General features: G+C 39.3%; 4 protein-coding genes across 9 annotated transcripts in view; 2 read left to right on the forward strand and 2 right to left on the reverse strand.

Moving 5' to 3' along the window:
- LOC131676845 (juvenile hormone esterase) overlaps nt 1-15715 on the forward strand; it is a 32661-nt gene extending 16946 nt beyond the window's left edge. For all 6 annotated transcript variants that reach the window (XM_058956209.1, XM_058956212.1, XM_058956208.1 and 3 more), the window contains exons 3-8: nt 711-833; nt 907-1208; nt 1268-1977; nt 2034-2212; nt 2273-2556; nt 15330-15715. In XM_058956209.1, the coding sequence (XP_058812192.1) occupies nt 711-833; nt 907-1208; nt 1268-1977; nt 2034-2212; nt 2273-2556; nt 15330-15519 (1788 nt within the window). In that variant the 3' untranslated portion in view covers nt 15520-15715. The remainder of the gene's footprint in view (nt 1-710; nt 834-906; nt 1209-1267; nt 1978-2033; nt 2213-2272; nt 2557-15329) is intronic.
- Nucleotides 15716-15891: 176 nt separating this feature from the next.
- Nucleotides 15892-17602, reverse strand: LOC131676846 (DNA-directed RNA polymerase III subunit RPC3). Its single transcript, XM_058956214.1, has 2 exons — nt 17362-17602; nt 15892-17298 (listed from the first exon to the last, which is right to left on the reverse strand). Exons 1-2 carry the CDS (start codon nt 17506-17508, stop codon nt 15922-15924), a joined length of 1524 nt encoding a protein of 507 aa, XP_058812197.1. The 5' UTR covers nt 17509-17602; the 3' UTR covers nt 15892-15921.
- A 115-nt stretch (nt 17603-17717) lies between these two features.
- On the forward strand, nt 17718-19452 carry LOC131676848 (TBC1 domain family member 7). Its single transcript, XM_058956217.1, has 4 exons — nt 17718-17987; nt 18529-18713; nt 18773-19177; nt 19233-19452. Exons 1-4 carry the CDS (start codon nt 17801-17803, stop codon nt 19347-19349), a joined length of 894 nt encoding a protein of 297 aa, XP_058812200.1. The 5' UTR covers nt 17718-17800; the 3' UTR covers nt 19350-19452.
- LOC131676847 (GDP-fucose transporter 1) lies at nt 19345-20805 on the reverse strand. The gene is made up of 2 exons (XM_058956216.1): nt 20530-20805; nt 19345-20476 (listed from the first exon to the last, which is right to left on the reverse strand). Exons 1-2 carry the CDS (start codon nt 20607-20609, stop codon nt 19543-19545), a joined length of 1014 nt encoding a protein of 337 aa, XP_058812199.1. The 5' UTR covers nt 20610-20805; the 3' UTR covers nt 19345-19542.
- Between the last annotated feature and the right edge of the window lie 3186 nt (nt 20806-23991).

The following is a 23991-nucleotide window of genomic DNA, read 5'->3' on the forward strand; positions in this document are numbered from 1 at the left end:
TCTCGTCTTCACACAGCTCCATAGAAGGCTAGCACAAACGATGTGCAAAGCACCGTCTACGTGATATCTACCCTTATCAAAGTAAGCTAAAATCAAAACTTCAAGAAGCATCGCTCCTAAGACCCGGTGAAATTAAAAGTCTCTTCTATGTCATTGTCACAGTGCGAGAATTGAAAGTCCGAAAACACTGGATCATTTCTTTTTCTAAGTACCAGTTCATTCAAACCAGAGAATTGTAGCCAGTCGGCCCCTTATCTTTTTGATGGTCAACGATTCCGCTAGCTACCGCTAACAAGTAATTCGGAATTCATCGATGTTCCAGCAATATTTTGATGCTTTACTACTCTTGCTTGAATGGCAAATTTATAAGGGGTCGTTCATAAGTCACGTAGACGGTGCTTTGCACATCGTTTGTGCTAGTCTGATGCCGCACGTTTGCTGTGCTAGCTTCGATGGAGAAAGTAATCTGACGGCATCTAACTGCGCTAGCTTAGTCCTGTCACTAAGTTAGTGTCGGATTCTGATGAGACGGAGTCGAAACGCAAATTGCATAACTAATTTATCATAATAAATCGACATAAAAATCTTAAACGAAACGTTTTCAACAATACATTGCAAGCCAGTTTTTCCAAATCCTCAACTACTGAATAAATAAGATTTCTACAAAGTTTTTTGCTTAACCTGAACACTAATAAGATGTATTCTCCTAGGAAACAGCCGCATGGAAAAGATTTGCCGGTATCGCACGCGAGTCGGATTCCATCAACTCACTGGTACGAATCATACCTCAGACCACGATGGGCTTCGTACGGGAAGTAGTCAATTCATTCCGAGTGAGTAACTTATTCAAATACTCGTCAATTATTGAATCCCATGTAAGCACTTTGTATTGTATTGTTTTCATAGCAAAAAGAAGCTCGCGCTACAGTGCTAACCCGAGCCGGTGCCGTCCAAGGTCGTATTCAGAAGGTAAAAGGAGGAGTAAAAGGCGAGTTCTACTCTTTCAAAGGAATGCGTTACGGACAACCACCGGTTGGGAAACTTCGGTTTCGGGCTCCTCTACCGGAAATTCCCTGGAAAGGAGTCCGTGGTGCGCTTAGAGAAGGATCTGTCTGTCCTCACAGGAGTATGATTCTAGACAATTTCAAGGGCAACGAAGATTGTTTGTTCATCAATGTGTATACTCCTGATTTGCCTATCAACGACTAGTGAGTTAGGTTTTTTTCGCTTCAAAACGCAAATTACTACAAGTAAATGCATGTTGTAGCAACCCCAGCTTTCCTGTGATGGTTTGGATCCATGGAGGAGCCTTCTCATTCGGTTCCGGAAATTCGTTCCTTTACGGTGCGGACTATCTTGTTCCAGAAGGTGTCGTTCTAGTAACTTTCAACTACCGTTTGGGTCCACTGGGATTTTTGAGTGTCGGAAAAGATGCTCCCGGAAACGCAGGTTTGAAAGACCAAATCTTAGCTCTTAAATGGGTCCAGGAGAATATAGCTGCATTCGGTGGAGATCCTAAAATGGTCACGATTTTTGGCCAGTCTGCTGGATCGGTTTCTGTACATATGCTTATGATGTCACCGCTTGCGAAGGGTCTGTTCCACCGAGCGATCGCACAAAGTGGTACCGCGTTGAATCCGTGGGCAATTGCTAGATCACCAAAAGAGCGGGCCTTCCGATTGGGAGAGCAGCTTGGATGCTTTACAAACAATACAGATGAACTGTTGAGTTATCTGCGTAAAGCTTCACCTCAAAAGATTGTGAACGCAGCACCAAAGACGATAACCCCAGAAGATATCAAACGAAGCGTCGGACTCCCGTTTGTGCCATCTATCGAAAACTGGATCGGTGAAGATGCATCCAACGAGGCACCAGTGATTACCCAAGAACCAATACAGATAATGAAGAGCGGAGTGTATAATCACGTTCCATTGATTACAGGGTTTAACTCTCATGAAGCGATGCTATTTTTAAGAAGTAAGATCCTTCTCATCCGAAAAGGTTTGCGGTAATAAATAATTCAATTGCTTTAGGGGTACGAAAGGATCCTAATTTGATAAAAAACATAGATGAAGATTTCCAAAGACTGATACCAGTTGATCTGATGGTTGATCGCGACTCCGAGGAGGGGACTTCAGTAGCGCAAGATATGCGTAACTTCTATTTGAATGGTGCACATATTAGCAATGCATCTATTCAGAACATGATGAACGTAAGAACACATTAGACTATGAGCTTTACAAGCACGTCAGCTTTTAATTGCTTATTTCAGTTAATGACTGATGCCATGTTTTTGCATGGTATAACCAATTTCGCTCGGTTACACGCCACCCATGACGGTCAGGATACGACCTGGTTGTACAGGTTTGGATACGATGGGGCGTTGGGTATCTACAAGCGAATACTGGGCATCGATTGGCCCGGTGCGTGTCATGGTGATGAGCTGGGTTATCTATTCCACTTTGGGGTGCTGAACATTCGCCTAGACAACTCATCGGCCGAGCTACAGACGTTGAGTAAGATGACTCGAATGTGGACTAACTTCGCGAAGTATGGGTAAGTGCTTATTTTTTAAGAATACCATTTACTGACCAAGGGGTGACAGGCTTCCGAAAAGTGTGGTTTAATTGTTTATTTTAATATAAATTTATTATATAAAGTTATATTATATATCAAATATATAAAAATCAATGTTTTGGTACGACAGCGATAGAAACGTGATCTATGATTACTCGGGGTCATCGAGAGCCGCGCCGTATTCCAGTAGTGACATTACTGCTAATTCCTTTTAATTAGTAATTGTTTTAATAAGGATTAGGAAAATTGAATGTATAAAACTGTTTAAATAAACTACAATGGGTCAGTCTGCGATTGATAAAGCAATAGACATTGTATTGTGCTAGAATACAATGAGAGAATATATTCGTAAATCGCTTAGAATTAGTTTGGTACAGACACACACCTAGAAAAAATAGTATAAATTTACGTCTCCTGACCCTGACATATACGAGCATCAAAAATGACTTAGTTTTACGTGTGATTTTAATTTTACATGACGTTTAATTTCGTAAATCATGTAATTTTACTCCACATACAGCGTTTGTTCTGAATGGTAGGAAGTGCAATTTTATGTCATTGCGAATGTAAAGTATATGTTCCATGTAAAATTAAACAGAACACGGTAATGTTGCGTCATTTCATAAATTACGATTTGTTGAATTGTGTCATGTTTGAAATTACGTCAACGATAAAATTCAGTTTTTTTTGGTGTGCATTATTCATAAAATATACGAATTTTTCTATTGAAACTTTTATTTTTTATTGCGAGTTTTTCGTAAAACCACGAAACGTTAGCTTATTACGAATCGGTTTCATTGGGCAAACGAATTTTTCGATGATATACAGTCGTGATTCGCCTTGTCCAACTAACGAATTTGATTCACTAGTTGGACCGACTGACAAATGTCAAAAACTCTCCAAAGGAGATGTTGGCAGTGTAAATGCATCTGTTCATATCTCTAAATATTGTCAGATTGATTGTCAAAGTAAATTTGACACGAGATTTTGACGTTCAGTTGCTTTTTAGTTGGACAATGGTCCAACTAGCGGAAGTCCAACTAAAAAGCGGTCCAGTTAAAAAGTGTCCAACCAGCGAATCACGACTGTATACGAAAGTCTTTATAATATTTACGAGCACCTTTCGTCAAACCGTCCACGTCAAAAGAGCTCCAATAGAGATAGCATGTGGTTTCGTTGTTGCTATACGTCAGATAATTGTTGATCGACACGACGGTCAGATGATAAGAATCCGTATCCGTATCCACCGCTTTCACGAAAATTTCCTGAATTTCTTTCGCTTCGATCGGGTTCAGTTTAGCCATCGAGAACTGCTCGTTTGTTTTTGTATGAATAGGTTTGAGTCTCCGAATATAAGAGGTTTGTTCAAGTACCAGGAGAAACTGGAAGTACTCCGGAGCAAACAGAATGAAAACCGTTCGTATATTCACTTCTTTTTTTTCTGGTAGCAAAAGGGAGTAAAAATGAGCAAGTGTTAGGTTTGTTCCAGTACACGAAAGTTGCTCCTTACACGCCACCGAAAAACTACCTAAAATTGAGTACTTTTAAGTACAATCTCGAGTTATCGTGCAGGAAGGTAAAATTAGGTAAACCGTGTTGAAGGTAGTTTCCATTTAACTACGGCAAAAGTCATAACTCAACCTTGAGTTTAATTTACTTAAATTTAAGTTCAATTCACCTAATTTTGAGTATACCCCAATCAACTCAAAAGTACCTTACTGCACGAAAGACCTCGACTAAGTCGAATCTCTCGTTTTGTTTTTGACAACACTAATAAGTGCGAAAGCGACGCACAACTCAAAAGTACCTAAATTTAAGTTAAAAGAACTTATTCTGTGGATTGTTTTAGTTTTGCGTGTAGCAAACAGGACTAAAAAAACTACACTGAGCCAAAAAATCATATAATTTTTAAGTGAAAAAGCACGTAAATATTAAAAATTACCAATCACATTAGATTCATGTGCAGCAATTAAAATTCGTACCTACATTTATGAATTTCAAATACCATACCAATGCCTTTCAGGTATACCATACATACATTCTATATGATTGTCACATACTTAAGTGTTATGTGTAAAGAACATGAATATTACGTGAATATACGATGTGAAAAAAGTTTACAATTTCAATATGGTTTCACGTACTAAAAAGCACAAGGCGAATTAATTACGACCGGAGATACTCGTACAGTTTATTGCAGGTATTTAAACGTAAATTCAATCGATTATATACAAGAAGACCAATACTTATAAAATGAAATCACTTTTCAGAATGCGAAAATGGAAACAAAATAAGCATTATATGAACCAACAAAAACTGTAACAAAGTTTGCTGATTTTCTTAATACTATCAACTCAAAGGATGCTTGGTAGGAGAAACAGCTATATTGGGAGATAATTATTCGATTAAGCAAATCATGTAAATATAATATGCATTACAATAAAATTCAATGCCTATATATTTATTGTCCGTCTTCCACTCTTTTTGATCACATAAGAAATGCATATGAATGTTATTTTAAATGCAACTAATAATCACGTGAAATTCACATAAAAATTTATATGGATTAATCTAGAAAGTATGTGACATTCCGATGAAAAGTAAATGAACTTCACTTGACATATACATGCAGTGGACACTGATTTTAATTAGATTGACAACACAATTTTCTATGTGTGTAAAATGTAATATTTACGTGAAAAGTATTATGGAAAATATTTATATGTTTTTGCATGTGATTGATAAGTGATATTTTTTTTGAGTGTATATCTTTCAGACAAAACTGTAGCCTCCCAGTTCAACGTAAAAGAACGTGAAATAGTTCACACTATGCTGCGTTTCGGCTTCGCCTCATCAGAAACCGACACTAACACATTGTCGGAATAGATTAGCGCCGGCTTGACGCAAATCCCTTAAAACTAAAACACACTATGTGTTTCAATCAAACGACTGATCAAACGTGATGTCCCGTTCGAGCAGAAGTTCTGTTTATGCCGATGAGACACAAGTGAAGCCGAAACGGGACATCACGTTTGATCAGTCGTTTGATTGAAACACATAGTGTGTTTTAGTTTTAAGGGATTTGTGTCAAGCCGGCGCTAATCTATTTCGACAATGTGTTAGTGTCGGTTTCTGATGAGGCGAAGCCGAAACGCAACATAGTATGAAATAAGGATTTGTGCCCTCCTGTACAAAGACTGGTTTTTACCAACAAATTTTCACCCTAGTGAGAAATTTTGGTTTTACCAAATTTTCCTCCTTAGGGTGAAATATAGCATAGTGCTTTCGCATAGGCCTGCTAAGCCAAGACAAGTTTCGGCTTCACTTGTGTCTCATCGGCATAAACAGAACTTCTGCTCGAACGGGACATCACGTTTGATCAGTCGTTTGATTGAAACACATAGTGTGTTTTAGTTTTAAGGGATTTGCGTCAAGCCGGCGCTAATCTATTCCGACAATGTGTTAGTGTCGGTTTCTGATGAGGCGAAGCCGAAACGCAACATAGTATGAAATAAGGATTTGTGCCCTCCTGTACAAAGACTGGTTTTTACCAACAAATTTTCACCCTAGTGAGAAATTTTGGTTTTACCAAATTTTCCTCCTTAGGGTGAAATATAGCATAGTGAAATAGTTGTTCGCCGATCCAACTATTCCCAATATCGTCCACCGGGAACATGGAAAGAAATTCAACACATGTTCACGTTAACTTTCACCGAGAGTCTAAATGGGGCTTTAAGACGAAAATTGCAGTGGACTAGACGCATACAGATGATTTTAAATAAAAAAGGGGTCTTTTCAAATATGAGATAACATTATGTAAATTATTAAATTCTCAGTTTTCGAACACTGCTAGTTGTAGGCTACTGGTGGCTCGTGCGTGAAGATAAACATACATTTTTATTCGCGACAAGGTGAGTTTTGCTGAGCGCAACGGTGTTGACCAGATATGCCGTACATACTGAATTACATAACTCGCCTGCATCTATAGGCTTAACGGATGGTTGTGTTACCCGGGTGAAAAAGGAGGGAGACAACCAACTAAAGTAGGCGGCCCCCCTACTGCCCGGTGATGGCTCGATGGTTAAATACGCGCTAAATTAAATGACTGGTCCGCGAAGGGACGCACGGTAACTGCAGTCAAGTTGCAGTTTCTGCTCAACTGACTGGCTCGAACCGATACCCACTGCCTTCTAATCAGGGGCTCTTTTTCAAAATGACATTTCGATGTTTTATGTAGCAAAAACTGGTGTGCAACATGATGCATCAGGAACAATGCACGCAAATAGAAAATTGTTGTCAATTTGTAACGGTTGGTTATGTTAGTAAATGGTACCATATTTTCGCGGAAAGGGGCAATTCTGGAAATTACGTAACTAAAGCATACGTTTGGAACCAACATCGATGAACGACTATGGTTGGCAATCAAGTGGAATGATGTAAAAGCTTCAAGTTATATTTAATTACACATATTCTGAGATTTAATTGGAAAATTATCTGTACCTAACGACTTGAAGACGGACAGTAGCCAAAACTTCATAATCACAGTTTCGAAAAAAAAGTTGCAGTTGTCCAGCTCAACACAAACAAGTAAGTTTGCGAGCAAACTAAATTGGCCTTAACATTGATGAGTAGGACGCCCAGGAAGTACGTGTAGTCTAGTTGGAAGTTCGGATCGGTTTCATGCATGTTGCAGTTGGTTCGCCGCGTGTGGCTTACTATAGAGGCTATTAATGTGTGTCATGATCAATACGTAGAAATTCTTTTTTTATATTGTAACGACATATAATTAGCAAGGGCTCCGACAGCATAGGTCATTAAATTGACTTTACGCTTGTCCGGACATGCCGCAGACTCAGGTGATTCGCATTTAATGCCAAAAGATCCTGACTACTGCGCTGCAGAAGACAAAAAGCTAAGTAACCGGGAAACTCTAAGCTTGTTCATTGACCCTATTCCACGCTTTTCTAAACTTTCTTACTTCAAATCCTTGCTCTCCCTTGAGTACTATGGCTCTTAATATTTGAAAAATACTTCACCTTCCAGTCCCTTGCTAATTATATGTCGTTACAATATAAAAAAAGGAAAAAGATTGACTCACTATAAGTCGTTAATAAAAAAGGTAGAAATTCTTGTAATGAATTTAATTTCGGAATAACCAATATAGTGAAAGAAATTTAATCGAAAGTCACAATATAGGTTCTTACTGTTCATTTGGGGTAGCATTCCAACTAAACATTTCATACACGACGTAGCTTTGTTGAGTAGTTTTGATTATTTTTACATTTGTTATAAAAGAAAGGTATATAGGAAGCCGCAAACTTTGAAAAAAAAAAATTAAAGCCTGGAGGGTCGAGTCTAGTGTACCATAGTCGGCTCAGCTCAATAAATTGATTAAATATCTTTCATCGAGAAGGAATGAAACTGACTCGTGGAAATGTCTGATTGGTTCTAGGGCCGTTTTAAGACTACGCTGAGAAATAAAAAAAGCAAAGTTAGCATACTTTCCATTTCTGTCTCTTTTATTCTGCTGGGATTTTTATGCATTTTCTAGCATATACTTCTAGTAAGCATTGAGTGGATATACCGGATATGTCCAATGTATAAAATTTACAGCAGAAGAAACGAGAGGCAGATATAAAAGTATACTATCGATGAATAAATAAAGCCCTGTGTGAACGCGGGGCTCCTGGGTACTATTGAGCTAAGGAGACCCTTTAATTTAACAAGTATAAACAACTGTCGAGTATGATTAAAACATGATAAATGGGATTTTAAATATATGGAGAACAAAGACGGTTTCAGGTTTCCTCAACCAGGCGCCACTGCTGATCTCCAAATATCGACGAAAAACGCTAGATGATCTGAGTACATCTTAACGAGTTATTTGTTTATGTTCGATCTAACTGATAGCACAGATAGAAGCAAACGGCCTAACACAACACATCGTGTCGAATTCCGGCGAGCTACGTACAGTTTAATGGACTTACGAACTACATTATAGTCTTCTCAGATGGTGTTATCTGTCCTTCATAGTTGCAAGATGTTGTTTGAGGATTAAGAGTGCACCCATCAAGAAGGAGGAATGTTGGAGTAGAATTGGTTAACGTTGAACTTTGTCCAGAGTAACAAAAATTTCATCATACATACTCATTAATGCGTATCCATAATCGAAGCGCACTGCTATTTATAATTTCTGGAATACTTGATGTAGTTTGCACACGTTTATAAAGTGGGACACGGTTATATGAAAAAAAAATTAAATTTTGCTCCGAGCAACTTTTTGGGTACCATTTGGGTCCTCGAACAACTGTGCAAGTTCTTAGTTAAATATAGTTGAAACTATGTTTTTGCGACCACGGTTTAAAGTTTACATGGGAATTCGTATAGGAAAATTGACTCACAAAATAATTCCTCTAGGAGTCGTCCATTGCCATTTGCAGAGTTGTTGTAGGACCAAAGTGGTACCCAAAAAGCTGCTCGGAGCAGAACCTCACTACAGCAGACGTCTTTCTTATCGTGTCCGGCGAACTACAACCCCAACTTCCTCGTTCAAAGTTAATCACACAACTGACAAACGTTTTCCTACTCGTATAAGCCTTTCTATTCCCGTTAAAAAAAGATGGGTGGGTAATGTCAGAGACATAACCGGAGTGAAGTAGAATACACTTTAGACCGGTAAATTCTGCTCTGGAATAAGCAATTTCTATGCGATTTTGTCGTCTTTTGCACATTCATAGTTTATTTAAAGTATTTTTGGAATTATCAAGATGACAATTTGCAACATTCTTTGAAAATATTGTTGAACTTTTATGAATGAAGGCACGCAAACGAGCGTTTAACCGTCGTCCTACTACCAGCATCAGAGAAGTAGCAGATCAGCATTTTTCGCTACATGGCCTGTACCAAACAGACCGCTCGTAAGTCCACCGGAGGAAAGGCTCCCCGCAAGCAGTTGGCAACAGCCCCCTGGCAACCCTATACTATCATATGGAGTTTGACAGCGACCGACATATATGGGGCGTTATAGCTATAAAGCCCCAAACAAAGAATTATGTTCGGCACTATGCTCGATATTCAAGCATTCCACACGACGTTTTGCATCTTGTGGGATGATTTAATATCATATCATTCAGAAAATCGACATTTTGTAACTAAATACAGCGTCTAATCATTCGGTTCAAAATCAATGTTTTGCTTTCATGGCAGTGATGCTGGCTGTACAGAGACGTCGTCCTTGACAGGGAGCTGGTTGGCAACGAAGGCCGTGTAAAAGTGCCCCAGTCACGGTTGGCGTTAAGAAGCCTCATCGCTACCGAACAGAAACTGTCGCCCTGCGAAAAATTCACAGCTATCAGAAATCGAGCGGGCCTAAATTGTGACCCAAAATAAACCACAAACCAACAAGTTGTTTTCAGAGCCAGCCAATTATAAAGTATTATTATTATACATGAAATTTTCCATTGCCTTACAACCTCCCTCCCCCTTTCCTCCCGGCTTGAATAACTATCAATCTTGATGATGCTGTGCGGTGGGGGCACTAATTTTGATTATAATGGAAAATTTAGGTTTGCGCGTTTTTTCCAAAAGTTTTTTAGCTGTGCTGTTTTCAAGGAAGTTGTAGTTGAATTCAAAATAAAATAGTTTATTTCTATTGTCAGAGATGGACCTTCCAACGAAAACTAATCTGGCTCGCTTGGAATCGAATTGTATGGACCAACCACTGCTTTCACAAAATCTGTTATTTTCAGTAATTGAACATTCTACACAACTAGTCACAACTATTTCCAATCAGCGCAAAAATCGAAGGTTTTCATTCAGTACAATAGCAGATTTTCACTTTTAGAAAAACAGGCAACATTCTGGCCGAAATTTTTGAAACGGAGCACCTATATCGAATCGTTAGAAAACGTTCGATTTTTGTAAATTGAATCATTACACTAACCTGTCTACAAATAACTTTTGATTTTGTGCCATTCTACGTGAAAGCGACGGTATTGTTTACAAGTGGCTCACTTACCATCCAACGCTCTTGACAAGCCACTTTCTGCTGCTTGTAATAACAAAATTTCAATTTCATTCTTTGTCGATAAATTGATGGCCCTGAAAAGGGCCTTTTGTTTGGGCAGTGTTCGAAATTTACTTGGAGCTGGTGTATATGGTAACAGTTTTGGTGCCATGGAAGACGGCGTGCTTGGCCAACTCTTCTAACAGCAGCAAACGGACGGCGGTTTGAATTTTGCGGGAGATACTGCAAACGAACTGCTGTATGCTGATGCTGGAAACGAACTGAGCGTGAGCAACAGCATGCTGAGTTTTTATACCTGACTACAGCACAATGTAAGCTCGTCCTTTTTTGTGTTGTCCTCAAGGTTGTCCTCAATATGTGTTCTTCGTAGCTCCACCCTTTCGTTGGTCGACCACACATTTTTGATAAAGAACAAAATTGAAATTGTGTTTCCAATACGGAGATTATTGAACACTCAGGGTAAAGAGAGTAATGTAATACGGCACTTTGGTAAAATGTTTGAGAATTGAAACCTTTTTTGAATGCGCCTAGTAAAAATGTTTTCCACTTCACTCCAGTTTCTTTCTGACCATATTTGCAATTTGCGTACTGAAATAAATCATAATTTAGGGTTTAACCCAAATTGCTCTCCAGGGAGAAACAGTCCATGAAACAGAAAATGCAAACTTATTGTTTGAAATGATTCTGGTGGCCCTGAAAAGGGCCTTTTTTATAATGATACAAGTGAGTTCTACCTTTTCAACTTCCAAATCCATACAAAGTGCGTCCCTGCCGCTTCAGAGTATAGACGACATTCATTGCGGTTTTGCGCGTGGCGTGTTCAGTGTAGGTCACGGCATCTCGGGTGACATTTTCCTGCACACCCTCAGCATTCGTAGATTAAATCGGAGATGCATTTTACACCACCACGACGAACCAGACACCGAATGGCAGATTTGGTGATTCCCTGGATTTTATCACGAAGAACCTTGCGATGACGCTTGGTACGGGAACGCAAACATGATACCGCTCATTGGACGAGCATGTTGCTCGTGTGGTAAGCGAGCACCCACTGATACAAAACAAGCTCGCGTGACCTGTATATATAACATTCCCGTATGTAATGAAACGCTTACATGCTCCTTTTTGACGGCTTTGCGTGGGATATGCTGGCAAATTGTGCATTTTCCTCGCTGTTTCCGAAGGATTTTCTGAAAATCCTTGTTTTGGTTTATTTATAGTAGTCGCAGTCATTCCGAAATTTAATACGAAATACGTGCACAAATTTCCGATCAGATAGTGCAAAAATATTTCGATTTCATCCAGTAGAACGGAAGATATTCGCATTTCAAATCTGGGAAAATTTCTCAACTGAAATTTTTGAAACGGCACCCCATATTGAAACGTTAGAAGTATTCTACTTCAAAAGAAACGGTGCCGAATTATTTCGCGAGGAAAACAAAACATTTTGCACTGCAAAAACCGGTTGAGGTTAAGTATTTCGTGAGGCAAACAAACCAAAATCCTTTGGCGATACTTTGCATCTGTGGTTGTAAATCAGCTGTCAGAAATCTTAATTATTCTATCTGTCGCTTGTGTATACTCTCTCTCTCTCTCTCTCTCTCTCTCTCTCTCTCTCTCCCTATTCGCATTCCTTCAATTTTATTTAACTGTTTCTCTCCCTCACTATCTCAGCCCCTACACCTCTTCACAATAATTAGCAAGCTTTTAGTATTTCGAATTCTCCTCATCAGTAATTAGCATATTACGGTGTCAATGGCATGTAGGGGGAACTGGGCCAATTCCGACCTAGTAAGGGGTTATGAGCTATAAAACTGGAACGTATCAACGTGTTGTTAAGAACGATCACCATAGCAGAAATTACTTTTTTCCATATACATTTTGACAACATAGCATTCAAGCACCATACAGTTTATGGATATTTTAGATCTAGCGATGTATAAAATATTAGGCGGAGAAAAAAATTCATCCCTCTCCCATTTTAATTTAGTCGATTGAAAAAAGTTTTATTTTTTTACACGCCGACCTTCTGAAGGAAATTTCGTTGACAACACTAATAGCGGCAATTTCGTTTTGGACTGTGCACTAACACTGCCTATAATCAGTCCCATGTAGGTAGGGATCCCATAGAACGTGGGACTGACTTGCGATTATGGGCAGTACACCGGTGTAGTCGGTGCTACACACACTCATTCAAATTCAAAACTTGGGTGTAATAAGTCTCTCTTTTTTTGCACTACCAGGAAAAAACGAAAACGCCTAAGACTGACTGACGCTTTATCCCTTTTTATCCTTTATCGCTGTCGCCGTAATATCGTAGGACTTGGTTTTTTGTATCATGTTAATCTACAGGTTTTTGGCACAGTCTATACAGAACTTCCTACATATCGAGCACAATTGGAACCCATCTCTGATACCTCTCTGCGGTAAAGTTGGATTCTAATTTTGCTCGATAGGTAGACCTTTTTTCGGCTTCACTTTCTGCACACTCTTTGCGTACCTTTATACTAAGGCCTTTGGTTTTTGGAACCTTTGGAAATCCCTTGTTAAGATCGTGCGAGATGTTTTCATAAGGCGAACCTTTTTCTATATTATTGCAGATAATAAAAGTAATAATAAAAGCGAACTTTTCATCTTCCGATATTGGCCTGAACCGAACAATGTTCCCAAACATGGACACTCTTGAAGTTCACTGACGATTTTTTTTCCCTAGCGATATTTATATCAGAAAAAATTTTATTAGATTTTTTTTTTATTTCGAATATAGAGGGTTTCAACCTTAAGGTAATTCGCCTCTTCGGGTTAGAAAAATCTCGGGGACTCGAACCCAGGTGCGCTGCGTACAAGGCAATCAATTTACCAATACGCTGCGCTTACCCCTGTTAGAGAATATTAATAGTCGAAGTCGAGGCATAAATAATCGTTTCTCTTCCCATTTTATCTGATCCAATGTTTAAATAACACAACAGTATCCACCTTATGGGAACACACACTTCATTAACTGTATTGAGCAAATTACAACAAAGCTTTTGTAATCACATGATTTAAATTAAAAATCCACTAAAACAGTATTTCAAGTCTATTGAATAGGAAATAGGTGTGTAACCCACTAGCACAACTATAGTATACTAGGTAAAACACCTTAACGAAACTTAAAATCACCGTATCTCCGGTTCCTGTGCTCGCAATCCGAGATTTGGTAACAAAACATACGCTTATAAACGACTCAAGAAGCGATATACTCAATTTGTAGGTAACTGATATCGAACCCTTCGCCACTTTTCTCTCTGCCTCGTCGTGATGCTGTTTACCGGGTGCATTGATGAATCGGCAGGGTTAATGTATTCTGTTGAAAAAAAGCGGTAAGTTTTGCCCCTGAGACCCGCGTGTGATATGCTGTCTCTCTATGTATACATGTATACTGTTCCAGTGCGGTAGTATCACTTTCTGCGCCATCCGATGTGAAGACCTTATTCGTTCAAGCAGGAAACAACCGGCCACGACTTCTTGAACGTTTTCATAACCAAGCTGTACACGCGAGAGAGCGGGCCGCGTCGGTACCCATCGTGTGTCGATTCACACGACAGTCGCACAGCAAAAACCAATGATGCGGCCCGCCTCGGGTCCGTCTGCATACCTATACCGACACTTCTTTGGATAGGTTTTGCAGAACAGACTCGAATGTCAGGTCTATCTAAAATGATGGTCTATTAATCATTACGTCTTCACCGTGGGTAACCGCTAATTGGCGTTGTTGGCATACTATATATCGGGGCTAGTGGACGGTGATCGAACCATGCTTTTATTTACAGATGCTATTAAAAGTAAGTTCCTTGAGTAATTTTGCATTTGAGTTCCGATTTCGACATTTTTTTTTAATCTTTACAACATTATGCAAAGCTATTACTTAGCATCAGCTTAGAACATCGTGTTTGAGTATCGCACCTTTGCAACATTACCCACGGCAAATTCGCGGGCGTCATTCGAGTCGGTAGAAAACTTGATTCGTTTGCTTGAAATAACTAATGCAAGGGTCAAATAGTGATTTAAAATATGCGACTCAAAATAGCATTGTTAAAAGGTTTTATGGAATCTTTAGATATGAACCGCTCCGTTGGCGGTAGTAGTTAACGATACTAACAGTAAGCTTTCATAGTCTTTTCGAAACCCTGTGGGTTGAATGTTTCAAACACAACATCCAATTAGGTAGATAGTACATAGGACGGTAGATAGTGACACGCTGCCGCAAATAATTGAATGAATTAATGCAACCTTTATATTTTGAAACAAACTCACCCAACTTGGATATACCCTGTCACTTTTCAACCTTTGTATTTTTGACGTACACGTGTTACCTTGCACCATGTTGTTCGTTGTAGATTTTCGTGAATTTCAGCAATGCAATGCAATGCGTAAAATGGTAAAGTTTGGGAGGGTATTGAGTACTTTTTTCATTAGGTCCGATCTGCAAATGAGAACCTCTCTTTACTATCTCTTCTGTAAATTGGTCGGACGAGATCACGTTTTCGCTTCAGCTATTTACCAGATCGCGATTGGCTAAAATTAACATCAACAGGACTTTGCCTTGGAAGCTAGATATACAAAAGGGCCGCCAGTAATCGTAAATGCTAAATAAATTATAAATTTCAACCAACAATTGAGTTCATTTGCTAGGCGCCATTCACAATCGCGGACAAGATCAACTAATTCTAAAATGTATTTGCAGCAATCCAACACCTTTTGGCCCGGACGATCCGCTGATGAGAACGCGCTGGCCATGCGTCATACCGCACACCATGACAGAACTGCCATACTTGGATATCACTACCACCCTAACGCCACGGAACAACCCAGAGCAGGAACGACTTCGCTTCTGGGATGAAACCTTCACAAAGTACAACGGTGACATATTTTGACTTAATGTTTAGTACTATTTTTACATACTCGTGCTGTATGAACATAGTAGTATATTTTTGACGATCGGTTACCAAATTTAAATACGAATATAATCGATTAATTTCGCAAGAGAATAGTTGTAGGTTTGGTGGCAATCGGTGGCCATTTTAATAAGCGTACAATATTCCCAGGAAGCACATCTAACTTCGTTGTTCGTTGCTCTCTGTCCCAATAAAACTGAGACAGGTTATGTTTTAGTGTAGTTTATTATTAGATTGTAAACCGTAAGATGCCTTTGGATAGTTTTAGTAGACTGATTGACTGTATGACAAAAGTTTATAAAAAAACGCGTAGACCGATAAAAAGTAACGTACCTTTGTTATCCGAAACAAGCCATCTTCGCCAAAAAACGAATTAATGCATTATTTTTTCTGATACTGCTGGTACAATTTAAGAATAAAAATAGTTTCATCAATACCGATCTCCGCACTGTACAAACTTTTCACCCGAATCTTAACCTTCTGCAAAATCTCTTTCTCTGGCGGAGTTAACGTTTCCTGGATTTCGGCAATGTATTCCTCCGATTCGCCCCGTTCCTTCATCGCTTCCACAATGCTATCGAGCCGCTGGCTTTTCTCTATCAGCCGTTTGTTCACGGTCTTATCGTGAGTCGATCGCGTTATGGAATTGTACAACGATTTGTAGCAAATTTCCAAAAGCATTGAAACAATTTGCGTCTGGTTCACGTAGAATAGGAAAAACGATTTGGGCGCACCAGCGTTTCCTCCGCCTGGTTTGCGGAAGGTTTGAATCTGGAGGAAATTTTCTTCCAGCAATTTATAGGTCAACTGCTTCGCTTCTTTCGCCGGCACCATCGCTTCCTTTTGTATGTCTTCCTGTTCGATGTACTTTTTCAATCGTGTCACTCTGAAAATTCGTGCCGCTTTAGAGCCATACTTTTCCGTGATAATGTTCTCGATGCAACTCCAAATGAGCTGTTCAAATATCTTCTTCATGTTCAGTGTGTACTGTCCGCCACCCATGTCTCCATACTTGCTTAGAAAACTAACCGATTCGATGACAGCTACATACTGATCCAAGAATTTTATCATTTCTAAATTGCTTGATTTCTTTTCACAAAGTTGTTTCAACTCAACCAACGGGATAGGATTGGAAACCATTTCCCACGGTTTGGTTCTAGTATACATCAGCTGTAACAGATATTTCAAGCATTCAGCCGCATTAGCGTCTATTAAACGTTCCACGGCATTCATCATAATCGTATCTCGGAAATCCAAATGAAATTTCTCCAAATTTACCAACCAATGGATACCTTCGTCGGGAGCTTTGGTAGTTTTCCCTTCCTGTAAATTGAGCAGCTGTCTTAGATCCAACTCTGGCATTTGGAACAGTTTGGAATCTTCGTAATCCAACATCAGAAGTTCCTTGTTCTGCTCAATAGCCTTTGGCTCAGGAGCCCTGATGAAATAATTCATCCCAACGAGGTCGCTAAATTTCTGCCGTAACGTGGTAATAGTGTTTTTATCCTTCACGTCCGAAATTGCAGTCGCCTTCAAAATGATGTAGGATGCTGTTTGATAACCACTACGAAGCAACTCCTCCGTTAATAGTGCCGATTCAGGTCCGTACTTGGTTTGTATCAAATGCACGTAGCGTGGATAACGTAGCACCATGAGGATTCGCTCGTAGTCTAAAATGTACTCGGTAGCTGTGCTAGCCTTATTAGGCTGATGTCGAGCTAGCCCAAACTTCAGCAAGACCGCAAGAGCTTTGCAAACCTACAGTTTAGTAGAGTAAGAATTTTTTTTGTTCAATTGTATTTTGTTATGCCAGAGATTTACCTCTGATTTGGATAGCTCTGTACTTTTCACGATCATTGATAAGGTTTTAGATACGGCAGCAAATAAATCATCTGCGACCATTCGCACCACTTCGCCAAAATGCTGCTGTACTATGCATGAGCACAATTTTCCCAACTGAATGGACATTTTTTATAAAAATTTAACCTTTTCGTAAAATATCGAAACGCGATATCAAAACGCACATGAGATTATTTACTATAGCATAATGCCATGACGTTTGGCAAGCCGGTTCGGGAGTAACTCAACTGATGTACACAAATCGAAAAATGAGAGTGAGTTCCCGATCAGCTGACGACCATCCCTGCAACTGAGAATTTTGTTCGGGTTTGTTGGGCTATCACGCGCATCATTGCCATTCGTTACCAACGTTGGTTGCCTTTTTCTTATAAGATAAACAAAGGGTAAACACTAAACGACCATGGCAGATAAGCGGAACTTTCGATCAACTTATTACGAGAAAGTGGGTTGCCGTAGTGTGGAAGAACGAAAATCGCTCGAAATTCTTCTTAAGGATAAGCCGCTGAACGTACTAAAGTTGAAACAGTTTTGCATTCTCTTCACCGTGCCGAACATTCACCGCAATGTGTTGTGGAATTTTTTGCTAGGTGAGTATTCATCTACACTGTTTAATAGCTGTTTTCACTCCAAAACTTTATCATTTATTGCACAAAACCAATATTCAATCCAGAATTAAAAGTTTTAAATTTGTCAACAAATTGTACAAAGCAATCTACTCGTATGCTGCCCATAAACGCAAGTCAGTCCCATGTCCTATACGATTCCCTATGAACATGATACTGACTTGCGTTTAGGGACCATTCATAAATTACGTAACGCATTTAGGGGGGGGGGGGGGGGGGGGAGGGGGTACGACAAGTTGTGACATAGGAGGGAGGGGGTGTTAACTACATCGTTACGTAACATGTTTTCTTCGAAGAAAAAAAATTTTTTTCTTGGAATTTGTTACGTAACAGGGGAGGGGGGGGGGATGGAGAAATTTGTGATAATTTGTTACATAGGGGGAGGGGGAGTCAATTTTGGGCAATTTTTGCTTTACGTATTTTATGAATGGTCCCTTATAGGCTGTATGCTTTTTAAGTTCTTCATTTAGGAAAATGATTTTAACGTCATTTCTCGCAATTTAAGGGGTTACTCCAGCCTACACCGACTCCCGACAGTATGTGATGACCCAACGAGAGGCCGTGTACAATGATTTGCTGCGAGCATTGCAGGTCATGCGACTGATTGACGTAAAAACGCCTAAGCACAAAGTGCTTTATGCAATGTGGCTACTGGAAACCAAACAGCTTTGCCTTGGATTCGATCTGAACGTAAGTCCTGACAGTTTTACCAACCGACATTCCTACTAAACATAAGTTCCCATTGATAGCAAGATAGTCCGTTCTGCAACATTACCGAGGTTTTACTGCAAATATTTGATAATGACATTGAAATATACTGGATGGCCAAAGGCTTCCACGAGTACAGCCAGGAAATTTTGGAGGAAATGGGTAAACTTTCCGATCTAACCAACACGATATTGGAAAAGGAGGACAACGGGTTGTTTATTCATCTGAAATCGTGTGATATTCTTCCGGTGCTACCATTGAGCAAATGGTACGGCTCCTTCTTTGCTGGTCTTCTGTCGGAACCAGCCCTTATTAGGATATGGGATAAAATCTGCGGTGGATCAATCAAAATTGTGATATTTGTACTGATAGAGATTCTACGCACCCTACGAAGGAAGGTATTGCAATGTACGGACCTTGTTTGTCTGCTAAAATGTATCGGAACTGTGAGTATTGTGTATCTTGTTGAAAAACGTTTTCTCAATTCCACATTTCTTTTAGATAAGAGGCGAACAGGAAACGGCCGATTTGATCGTTAACAAGGCGATAGAGTTGTGGCAGCAAAATAAGGGACACAACGAGTTTATTCTCCAGTCCAAAGTAAAACCAAGCATTTGAGATCATCTTTCCTCAGGTGGCTTCGATTAGAATCATATTTATTACTACATACTGTAATGTTAAAATAGAAATATAATAATATATTTAAGTTGTTCTGAATCTACATCCCATATGCGAAAAAAATTCATATTTGAAAGGAATGGTTAAACCCTTCAACTGGTATTTTTCGAATAAAAATTCAAAATGCATCCTTTTAGATCCCAATCTTTTGACTGCTAATCTGCGTTCGATGTCGTTGGTCCATCTCCAGCTGCTTTACCCGGGTGTAAAGTGCGCTTCCCAGTAGGACCACCATATTGGATGTCCACCAGAGAAATGATTTGGTCTCGTTATACCACGAGGTCGCCATCACAGTCTGAGCACATGCTTTTGCCGTTCCTGAGATGTTATGTGTCAAGGGGGAAGTTACCTTGATCTGAAGAGCAGTAACGAATCCTATAGCAAATCCGCATACGCCACCGATGGTCATAGCGCCCCAGAACCACAGTTCTGTCAAGTGCTCATAATCCATGATAACTGGAAGCTCTCCATTGATCAGCATCAGCGGGATGAAGATAACGGCTGAATAAACGTTGTTGTAGTAGCTTAATAGCCACACTTCCTGATTCACATGCTGAAGTGTCCTTTTTGTGTATATCGAGTACAGCGAAAGACTGAAAGAACCGAGCACTCCGAAAATCGTTCCGATAAGCGAAAACGATTCAGTCAAGCTTTCCTGATCAACTCCTATCCAGAAGCCAGATACGATAAGCACACAGCAAAGAACAGCTTTGCTACTAGTTTTTTCTCCGAGTAAGAAGTACGTTAGTGCAACGTTGAACACCGTGGTCAATGATCGTCCTATGTAGTAGAATGCCACACCAACGTACTTTAAGCAGAGATTGTTCGTGGCAATCATGGCAGTGAAAAGTAGGGATAACGGTACAACTTTCCGAAAAGTAGATCCATCGAAAGGATTCCCAACAGGAACATTTATTACCTTTGGGTATTTTTTGCTTAACATCGTCATCACAAAGCAAATTGTTGAGGAAATCAAAACTTGGAACCATGTTACAAACAGAGGCGCCTCGAGGTTCAAACCACTGAGCAGCGCTTTGTTGACAAATACTGTCAGTATTGAAATTACCCTAAAACATTAATATTTGTTTTAAACTAGAACAAGTTGAAGGCATAGACTTACCAATAGGCGGCAACCACGACCAGTATCCTCATATACTTGGAAAACAATGTTCTCCTGTCGTTATCTAGCGGCTGATACATTGTGTCCCAATATGAGCTTATGCTACTGCCTCATTGACCTGATTTATAGTACTAAACTGACAGGCTATCGTACGATTAATATTGACCGGCCAAAAAAACGTGAGAAATAATGCAATTATTTATTTCCAATAATATTTCTCGATGTGATTGACTCTTAAAAAATGACAACAGTAATTTGCAAACGTACAGAATCTGATGTTTACTACATATTATGTATATAATAATGCAAGGAAACGTTAAATTTAAAGAGAGTGAGTGACCCCCTAGGGATGACGATATACGTGCGTGCAGCAGCTCAAGTCTTATACGCAAACGAAAAACTACCTAAAATTGTGTTCTTTTGACTCAATCTCGGGGTATCGTGCAGGAAGGCAAAATTAGGTAAACCGTGTTGAAGGTAGTTTCCATTTGACCACGGCAAAAATAAAAACTCATTGATAGGTTTTTTATACTCAACCTTCAATTCAACATAATAAAATTTAAGTTGAATTTATCTATTATCCCAAACAATTCAAAAGTAACTTATTGCACGGAAGACCTCAACTGAGTCGACGCACAATTCAAAAGTAAGTTAAGAACTTATTCTTTGGGTTATTTTATTACGACTCATGTACGTACACGTCACATGACACAAAACTACATCACTAGCTGGTGGAAAGTAATAAACAAAGACGGCAAAAGCAAATCGGATTGTTTTCAACAGAGAAACTGCATTATGGAATTTTCGATTGATTGACACCGGTGTAGTAAAGTGCACTGGTTTTGCACCATTTTTGCACATTCTAGCAGAAGTGCAGAAAACTGTGTATGTTCCATTGACACTTCAGCTAGAAAGTGCAAAACCAGTGCATCCACTACACCGGTGCACATCAATCGAAAATCCCATTGATATACGTGAGACCGGCCGACAAGAACTCAATAAGCTGGCTTGTTGGTTCGGTTAGTTGCCAAACATGACAGCGAATACGCTTTAAGCAACGTTCACATTGATGCTAACCAATGTTGTTAACTATCGTTTTGAAACTTGTCGAATGTGAACAAATTTGATTTTGAAGCGTTCCCGTATAAATAAATACCGTTCCAGAAATCTTCGGAACCATTGCCAAACTATTAATGTAATACTCACCATATTGGGAATACTACTAATAAATTCCACCATTATAATTCAACTATTATACTACCATTCTCATTTTAGTTTCCATTTCCAATACCTTCCGTGTATCCTATATTGAAGATTTGTATACTACATTGTACTTTTGCACTAGAGGTTAAAATTGCTCTGGTGGTCTTTGTTACGCGTATATCTGTTTACGCTGCTTCAAAAACCTCTCGACAAACATATGATTACGGCCTAAAAGCCAACTGTCAAAATCCACTTTGAATGGAAATTCCAGACAAACCGTTACTAGTCGAACACAGTTCACAACAGTTTATGAAAGAGAAAACTTTTCTCTTTCGTTTACTGTCAACATCTGTGATTGGCGTGTAACGGTTTGTCCGGAATTTTCATTCAAAGTGGATTCTGACAGTTCTACGGGCACGAGACCTGGACCATGCTCGTGGAGGACCAACGCGCACTTGGTGTCTTCGAACGGAAAGTGCTGCGTACCATCTACGGTGGAGTGCAGATGGAAGACGGCACATGGAGACGGCGAATGAACCATGAGTTGCATCAGCTGTTGGGGGAGCCGCCCATCTGTCATACCGCGAAAATCGGACGACTACGGTGGGCCGGGCACGTAGCCAGAATGTCGGACAATAGCCCGGTGAAAACGGTTCTCAATTGCAATTCGACCGGTACAAGAAGACGTGGCGCGCAGCGAGCACGATGGATCGACCAGGTGGAAGACGATTTGCGGACTGCGTGGCTGGCGACGCGCGGCCATGGACCGAGTGGAATGGAGGAATCTTTTGTATACGGCACAGGCCACTTCGGCCTTAATCTGTTAATAAATAAATAAAAAGGATTCTGACAGTTGGCTTTTAGGCCGTAATCATATGTTTGTCGAGACCTGTAGCTTAACATGATAAAAAATCCTTGTCTTACAATATTATGGCGATAGCTCCGTTATATAAAGCGTCAGTCCACTTAGTGTCAACGAAGTTTTTTTCAGAAGATGGGGTGAAACATAATAAAATTTCATTAATCGATAGAATTGAAATGTGAAAGGGAAGAGATTTTTTTCTCCAGCTAATATTTTATGCATCGCTAGATCGAAAATATGCATGTTACCATAATCTGTATAGTTCTTGAATGGTATGTTGTCCAAATGTATATGGAAAACAGCATATTTTGGTATGGTGACTGTTCTTAACGACCCGTTGTTTGTATGGTCGAGCATGGAAAATATTATACCAGGTAATGTTCAATATTATACCAGGTAATGGTTGATCTATTGTTGAACGGACCATATTGAAAAAGGATTTGCAACGTTTGATTCAATGGTTGGCATATGGTACACATTTATGCGGGGCTGTAACGCTAGCTACGTTTCAAGGTCACTTAAGGTCTGCTCACGTGCACAGTACAATATTGTTTGAATGTGACTATATATAGGGACGGGACTTGCGGATCTCTTTCTGCCTTACATATTTTAAATTGATTGGTTGCATTTGACAGTTCTCCCTGGCTGCAATTGACGTAGGGGTTTTTCGTATCCGCACGTCCCGTCCCAGATAGTTATCCTGATAGTCAGAGATATGCGAAGGAAAAAACAGACAAACTACACTGAAAAAAATTCAAACGTAATTTTATTTGCTTCAAACCGAAACTGAAGAAGAAATGCTATTGTTAACACGCGCACACATGTGAATGTAAGATTAATTTATTTCTTGTAAATACACACATTAGGTTTATGTGCCAGCAAATAGTGTCTATATGCCTCCGTTAATTGAAAAAATCTATGTGTAAAATCATTAGGCATAACATTTACTTTTTTTGAGTGAAGAAACCTTTCATTTCATTGTTAAAAGCTAGCAGTGCTACCAAATATCGGCTGGCTTGAAAATTTGACAGTCTCGTTGGCTCAATATGGCGTCTTCGCATATCTCTCGCTAGAAGATGACTAATCCCAGATAGAGACTAGAATAGCAAAGAGACGTCATTCGAAACGAGCTTATACAATACTAGTGTAAACCCGTCTCGCGTTGCTGCGACTTTTAACGAAATAGGAGTAAAACACAATTTGCCGTTAAAGCCGTTTGGGTGTCCATAAATCATATACATACAAACATTGACTTTTATATATATATATATATATATATATATATATATATATATATATATATATATATATATATATATATATATATATATATATATATATATATATATATATATATATATATATATATATATATATATATATATATATATATATAT

This window comes from Topomyia yanbarensis, chromosome 1 (genome assembly GCF_030247195.1).
Source record: "Topomyia yanbarensis strain Yona2022 chromosome 1, ASM3024719v1, whole genome shotgun sequence".
Classification (NCBI taxonomy): domain Eukaryota; kingdom Metazoa; phylum Arthropoda; class Insecta; order Diptera; family Culicidae; genus Topomyia; species Topomyia yanbarensis.

Coding starts and splice junctions, on each gene's coding strand:
- LOC131676846 (XM_058956214.1), bottom strand. CDS start 17,508: ATGTCCATTCAGTTGGGAAAATTGTGCTCATGCATAGTACAGCAGCAT. Junction 17,299..17,361: donor CAGAGCTATCCAAATCAGAG/GTAAATCTCTGG, acceptor ACTAAACTGTAG/GTTTGCAAAGCTCTTGCGGT.
- LOC131676847 (XM_058956216.1), bottom strand. CDS start 20,609: ATGTATCAGCCGCTAGATAACGACAGGAGAACATTGTTTTCCAAGTAT. Junction 20,477..20,529: donor GTCGTGGTTGCCGCCTATTG/GTAAGTCTATGC, acceptor TTAATGTTTTAG/GGTAATTTCAATACTGACAG.
- LOC131676848 (XM_058956217.1), top strand. CDS start 17,801: ATGGCAGATAAGCGGAACTTTCGATCAACTTATTACGAGAAAGTGGGT. Junction 18,714..18,772: donor GCCTTGGATTCGATCTGAAC/GTAAGTCCTGAC, acceptor TCCCATTGATAG/CAAGATAGTCCGTTCTGCAA. Junction 19,178..19,232: donor TGCTAAAATGTATCGGAACT/GTGAGTATTGTG, acceptor CATTTCTTTTAG/ATAAGAGGCGAACAGGAAAC.